Here is a 7134-nt window from a genome sequence, read left to right on the forward strand (position 1 = left end):
AAACACAGAGTGAAGGGTAAATACAGACCTGGGAAACGATTGGTGGAAATCCCACCCTTTCGACAAATAGTTCCGTTCATCCCCCTGAGAGGGAAGGCATGTCCTTCGTTTAGCGCCTCATGCCAAAAGACGGTACATCTGACGCTGCAGCCCTCCCGTATACCGGCATTGTCGGCCTAAAGTTCTCACTCCAATCCCAGAGTGGGGCTTGAACCCACAAATCTCTGACAGGGGTGAGGCTGCTTTACACTGGGCTACAGCTCAGCGACAGGCTGGCGCCGGGAATGGAGAGTTTGAGTTATACGGATAGGCTGGGTCTTCTCTCACTGGACGAAAGTGAGGACTGCAGATGCTGGAGATCAGAGTCTAGATTAGAGTGGTGCTGGAAAAGCACAGCAGGTCAGGCAGCATCTGAAGAGCAGGAAAATCTCGAAACGTTGATTGTCCTACTCCTCGGATGCTGCCTGACCTGCTGTGCTTTTCCAGCACCACTCTGATCCAGACTCTTTTTCTCACTGGAGCATAGGAGGTCAAGGGGTGACCTGATTGAGGTTTATAAAATCATGAGGGGTAAACATAAGGTGAAAGGCTGGGATCTTTTCCCTAGGGTGGGGGGGGTTTCAAGATGAGGGGGTATATTTTTAAGGTGAGAAGCGAAAGATTTATTTTACACAGAATGAACTTCCAGAGGAAGTGGTGTTTGCACGTACAGTTACAACATTTGGATAAGTTCATGAATAAGAAAGGTTTGGAGGGACATGGGCCAAGTACAGGCAGTTGGGACTAGTTTAGTTTGGGCTAATAGTAGGCTTTGACCGGTGGGACCGAAGGGCCTGTTTCCATGCTGTACAACTCTATGATAGATTCTCACTTCCTTGAGTCCTGTTTCATTGACAGATTTTTTTTCTATCTGTGTCTTTCCTGTCCTCCCTTTCCCCGATGCCTAAGGCCTGAGAAGTTCGTCTGGCATGGATCGGACTCCAGGGGCCAGCGCCTGTCACAGAGTTACTGTGAAGCCTGGAGGGAAGCCCAGGACAATAAAGTGGGAATGGCGTCGTCCCTGCTGAGCGGCCAACTCCTCGAACAGAGGCCTAGCCCCTGCTCCCATTCCTTCATTATCTTGTGCATTGAGAACAGCTACCTGCCTCACACCCGAAAGTGAGCAGGCCTCTCTCGCCGCCTCCCCCACCCACCCACTGTAAGAGAACACTGATCGCCCTCTCCACCCCAGGTGACCGAGGTCATTATTTTTTGAAAAAAAATGTACAGTTGTAACTTTTCGGAACGATTTGAGCAGGGTAAAATGGAAGAGAAGAGCAGAAAAGGCCAAAGAGATTGGTTTCGAGTTAATCATTGAGATAACGTCACGATGATGACCCAGCGTGCACTGGGAAGGACCTGGAGGCACCTCACCTAATGCAGATCTCCACTGTGTACATGTAACGTTTAATATTTGTTTATGGAATGTTTGTGCGTGCAAGTGTTTTTTTTTATTTACTTCTGAAAGTTAATCTTGTTTCCTTGGATTCCTCCGTAGTTGGCTCTTTTCCCTGTCATTATCATTCAAACCGTGCTTTTTCTTTCCCTCATTCCTCCCAAAATTGCAACTATATATTTCTACCGGCACTCTTCCGTTTAAAACAAAAAGATTGGTTGAAAGTCACAGTTACAAATGAGCATGTTCCTCTTTTCTTTTGCCTCTTAACCACGCAGACAAGATGGCGGCGTGAGGCGAGAGCGAGCCTCACTTTCCCAACTGGGCTTCGCTGTGCATTGTCGGTTCCCATTCACCCCGAGGCTGCTCCATTGTCAGAAGGCACACACAACTGTGCAGTCTTTCACCGGAGTTTGATTTGCTGAGGGCAGAGGGAGGCGAAGGGATATTAAAGATGGCATTTCATTGGCAATTGGGCCACGGATTGCTTGGCCTCTCCCCGTTCCCACCCCCTCAATTTTGAAAAGCAAGTTGTGTGTGGGGGGGAGGGGGAGAGTTTGGAAAAGCTCATCATTTTGTCTGTTATCAGACAGCCTTGGGAAACAGGGTGGAGACTTTGTCCTGGACTTGACTCGTTTAGTCAGCCCACTTGCACCTCTAGTGCTGAGTGGATGGTGACGGTGGTTAGAGGTTGGGGTGGTGCAGTTAGATACCCCGGGGATCAGCGGGAGATGGAATCAAGGAGAGAGTTGGACAACCAGAGGAGAAAAGGATAACAATGACCACAAATGGACAGAAGTGGGAGTTATTTAAGACTAGCTGACGTCCATTCAAAAAAGTATGCAGCCATTATAGCAGAGTTTGTCTATCAAAAAATGAGAGGAAATCCCAGCCTTATTCTTTGCGGCATACAATAGGGCCTTGGAGGCAACGTCTAAAGTCTTAGATCCATGGACTGCAATATGGATTTATGTTTGAAGTCACCAGGACAGAGAGGTCTTTCCACTGTGATCGTCCCATTATAAGGAGATAACAGAGCTCTTTATGAGAAACCTCCAGACCCACAAAAATGCCAGTCGGTCACAGTGGCAGATGTAGTGATGTTCCCAATAGGACTCGGTGCCCGAATTTTAACAGATGGCTGTCACAATTCACACCGGGCAATGACAGCTCCACCCAGACTGATTCTTGGAGCCTCACGTCTATTCAATGGGATTGTGGTTTAATGCAGTAGGCACAAGAGAATGCCAAATTCCAGAGAGGCTTGAGAGGTGATGAATTGTTAGAAACTTGGAACACTGACAGAAGCCTTGCGTCCCAATATTTCTCCTTCTTATTTTTGACCGATTGTGTTTTACTGAACCACCCCTCTGTGTAAAACCATTTCTTTTTATCCCCGTTCTCCCAATTCACTTGAATTGATGAAAATTTTGTAAAGGTGGAGTATTTGTGAAGAATGTTCCTGATTATGTTCTTAATCCTCCTCAGCACCCAACGTGTTTCCATTCGTGAATGCCTAGTTTCCTTCAGTTTTTCTTTCCCCCCCACGTGTGTTTCTAATGTATTGGACAGCTGATATTTGAAAACTCAAAATGCGTCACCCAAGTTAGAAATAACTTGCCAGTAAAGTTTTGCTAAAACAAGAACATCTGCTGTGCTAATTGGCCAGCACTGCACAACAACAGAGGAATGTTCCAGAAGTTTGTCACTGCTTGTAGCCTTCAACTGTGTGGAAGAGGTTCCTGGTCAGTGCACAAGCTAGTCAGCTTCCATGGTAATTGCTACAGCTCCTGAAAGCCAGGGTGCAGTGAAGAGACAGTCCTGTTACGGGCGTGTAGATATTGTTATAGCTCTAGTCGTCAGAAGGAATTCACATCCCAGGCTTTGAGAAATTGAAACTCGGTTCTAAAAGGAGAATTAGGAATCTCGAAGTCAAAATGCTGGTCTCAGCAACAATATTTATTGAAAGAAATCCACCACTCTCCCCTGGGTCTGGCCTACATACAGCACTGATCCCACAACTGGTGGGCCGAACAAAGCAAAATACTGCAGATGCTGGAAATGCAAAAGGAAAACAGATGCTACCAGACCTGCTGAATATTTCCACAGAGTCAGAAAAACAGAATTAAGTCCAGTATGATCCCTCTACGGGACGTAACTCTGTTTCTCTCTCCACAGATGCTGCCAGATCTGCTGAGTTATTCCAGCACTCCGGCTCTTTTTTTTTTACTTCAGATTTCCCCAGATGCTGCAGGATTCTGCGTTTATTTCAATGTTTTGACAGAACTGGTTGCTTCTTAACCGTCCCCTGTTGAACTTAAACTCTGTAGCTGTGCATAAAATGGTGGTGGATGTTGAAAATGAAGTTTGCGTTTGCGCAGTTTCTGTCGAACAGGTCGCTCTTTTTTTTCATTAAGTGGGCACATTATAGCAAGGAAAGCTTACACCATTTGGGAAAACAAGGAGGTGAGGTCTTTTTTGAACCGCTTTGACACCCCAGCTCCTACCCTAGGCCTGGTCTGATTACTTCAATGGTTGGGAAGAGGGTGGGGGGGGGGGGGGGGGGGGGGGGTGTTGGTTAGCTCAGGTGGCTGGATGGCTGGTTTGCAATACAAGGTAATGCCAATTCCTCACACTGGCTGAGGGTACCATTGTAGATCCCACCCTTTCCCCTCAGCTTGAGCTCACCATCCATTGTCTCTCCTCTAATGAACCCCATTGCCCTCTGGGACAATGGTGACCATACCTTGGTCTATATTGGGTCACTTGTGCCCATGAATGACCATGAGTCGATGCCTAAGTTGGGCCAGTGGTTAGCTCTGAAACTCTGATCCCAATCACATGATCTATTCTATCCAAGCACCAGACTCCCACACTCTTGCCCCTGGTCGCCGACCTTCCAAGACCAATAAAAGAATGTTCCTCATCCAGTCGCCTGATCCTTCACAATCGGTCGCCAGCTCTTGCTTCCCCATGTCTGGTCACTGAAACAAAAGCGCTCCAGGAATTTCTCTCTCAAACAGGACGATGTTTTCTCCAGAACTGCTCTCAGTAACGTGCTGGAGATTTTGCCATCAAACCCTAGAGACTCCACATCAACCAGCCTGTTCAAGAGATGGTTGGGTGGGTGTATTTGCTCATCTGCAGCCCTGACAGAGTCTGGTTATGTTCCCGTTCCAACGTGTACAAAGCAGGAACAGATCAACCTTTGAATCTTGTGTTGGGTGAATGAATTCCATATTGGCACACGCGGCAAATGAAAACATAATTTCTTTGGAAATCCCAGCTGAAAATTAAGAAATCTGAAGCTTTTCCCCTTTGCAATCGAAGCAATTTTGTTTTTCCGTCACTTAAGGAAACTGCCCCCAGTGTCCTGCTTCAGACCACTTGGCACTGATCCCACGCAGGACCCAGTTAGCTCGGGTCATTACGGGGACATGGTTTTGTATTCCAGCCGATCTAGTGAAGTGAGTGCCTGCACTGAATGCAACATTTAATCTTTCAAGAGTACACACTGCATCCTGTACTAACAACAAAGGTGCTACAATTAAAACCTGTGAACGTGAGCGGGCACATTCTGTAGCTCTCTGTAACCTTGATGTTCAGTAAACACTTCTTACAAAATACTGAATAAAGATTATAAAGCCCTGTTATCTCTCGCTGGCTTTGTTTTGAGCGGAAGTATTTGTTAGGAGCAATCTGTCATTTGGCCCTGATTGATTCTTGTTTTGTGTTATGCGTGTGGCTGCTTTAGAAAACAGGATCTATATCGGCAAACTTTATTTGTTTTTGTAACAACATCGTGCACGTTCCTTACATATACTAAAAGACAATTAACCCAATCTCTAGCAACGTGCTGATTGATACCAGTGTAGGACTGAAGGAGTGCTGCCTGGTCAGAGGTGCTGTGTTTTTGATAAAACACAAAACTGAAGGCCTTACTTATCACGTTGGGTTGTAAGAAAATATAAAGTAGGAACGGTTCTCCATTATTTATTCCTCCAACAACATCTTCAAAAGCGATTATATACCACATAATTTCAGTCCAGTTCTGGCCAACACGTTTTAGACAGGAGAGGAGGGTCCTCGAGCAGATTGACCAGGATGGTTCCAGGGACGAGGGATTTAGACACAAGGTTCGGTTTGAGAAGCTGGAGTTGTTCTCCTTCGAGCAACGGGGACGGAGGTGAATGAGATTGTTAGAACCCAAGAGCTAGGAGCAGGAGTAGGCACTTCAGCCCCTTGAGCCTGCTCCGCCATTTTATACAATCATGGCTGATCTCATCTCGGCCTCAATTCCACTTTCCTCCCCTTCAACTTAATGCGAATTAAAACTCGGTCTTTCTCCTCCTCAAACTTACTCAATGTCCCGGCATCCACTGAACTCTGGGGTAGTGAGTTCCACAGATTCACGCTCCTTAGGTAATTCCTTCTCATCTCTGTTTATAATCTGCGACCCCTCATCCTAAAGCTATGACCGCTCATTCTGGCTTGCCCCATGAGGAAATATCCTCCCTGCATCTGCTTTATTGATCCTCTTCAGCAACGTATAAACCTCAATTACATCACCCCTCAGTTTTCTAAACTCTGTAAAGAAAGAGCAGCTTATAGGACACCGATTTGGGTAAGAGGTGCAGGTCATATGGGGGAAACGTGGGAAAGGTGTTTGTCTGCAGCAACTTGGAGTTTGCTGTATAAGAGCTGAATGTGGAGACCATCAAATATTTTCAGATGGAAATGGGTGTTTGAGGGACATAAAGCTATGAAAGGTAGGGTATAGGAGTGGGGGCGCGCTGTGCAAAGGAGCCAATGCAGACGTTGTCGGGCAAACGATGCCAACTTTCACACAGCAAGGCCCCACCCACAGCATGTGTATGAAGCAATAGCTGGGCCTTATTTTTCTGGGGCTGTTGGTTGAGGGAGCAATATTGGGCCGGGACAATGGAGGAACTCCATATTTTCATCTGTGTGCTTCAGGCAGGCTGACAGCAATCAGAAGCCGACATTGCAGCAGAATGGCAGTGATCTATAGGGTTGGGAAGCCTCCTCTGCGCTAACTGAACGTGTTTATTAGCTGGAAGGCAGCATAGATTCTGTTTGTTTGTGTGGAATTCCAAAAGCTAGACTGGTACAACAGCAGTATAAGGCTCCAGAGAGTCGCCAGGACCTTGGGGAATAAAGGAAGAGGTCATTCAGCCCCTGCAGCCTCTTGTACCACTCAGTGAGACCAGTTTGGACAACTCAAGTTTATCAGGTGTGGTCAAAGATCTAGCTTCACTGGGCATTCCTGCAGATCTGAAAACAAGCAGGAAAGGGAAGGGGTTCAGCTGGTAGGTTTAAGGTGCAGCATTCAAATGATTCAGAGGTCTTCCTCCAAAGCTGTCCTCATGCAATAATCATGAACGGCCTGCTTCCACACCGTAGGGATTCGCTGAAAAGTTCTGGCACAGAATGAGGATGCTGTGCCTGTTTTGATACCCACAATCAACAGCGTGATAATGACCATAAGACATTGGAGCTGAAGTAGGCCATTCAATGAGTTTGTGGCTGATCTGTTCATCCTCAACTCCACTTTCCCATCTTTCCCCCAAAAACCCTTGATGCCCCTTACTGATTAAAACTCTATCTACTTCAGTATTGAATTATACAGCTCTCTGCAGCAAAGACATCCACAGATTTACATCCGTCAGAGAGAAGAA

General features: G+C 46.5%; 1 protein-coding gene across 3 annotated transcripts in view; it reads left to right on the forward strand.

Moving 5' to 3' along the window:
• col18a1a (collagen type XVIII alpha 1 chain a) overlaps positions 1–5083 on the forward strand; it is a 303852-nt gene extending 298769 nt beyond the window's left edge. For all 3 annotated transcript variants that reach the window (XM_072578489.1, XM_072578488.1, XM_072578487.1), the window contains one exon: positions 949–5083. In XM_072578489.1, the coding sequence (XP_072434590.1) occupies positions 949–1162 (214 nt within the window). In that variant the 3' untranslated portion in view covers positions 1163–5083. The remainder of the gene's footprint in view (positions 1–948) is intronic.
• Positions 5084–7134: the final 2051 nt, after the last annotated feature.

This window comes from Chiloscyllium punctatum, chromosome 10 (assembly GCF_047496795.1).
Source record: "Chiloscyllium punctatum isolate Juve2018m chromosome 10, sChiPun1.3, whole genome shotgun sequence".
Classification (NCBI taxonomy): Eukaryota; Metazoa; Chordata; class Chondrichthyes; order Orectolobiformes; family Hemiscylliidae; genus Chiloscyllium; species Chiloscyllium punctatum.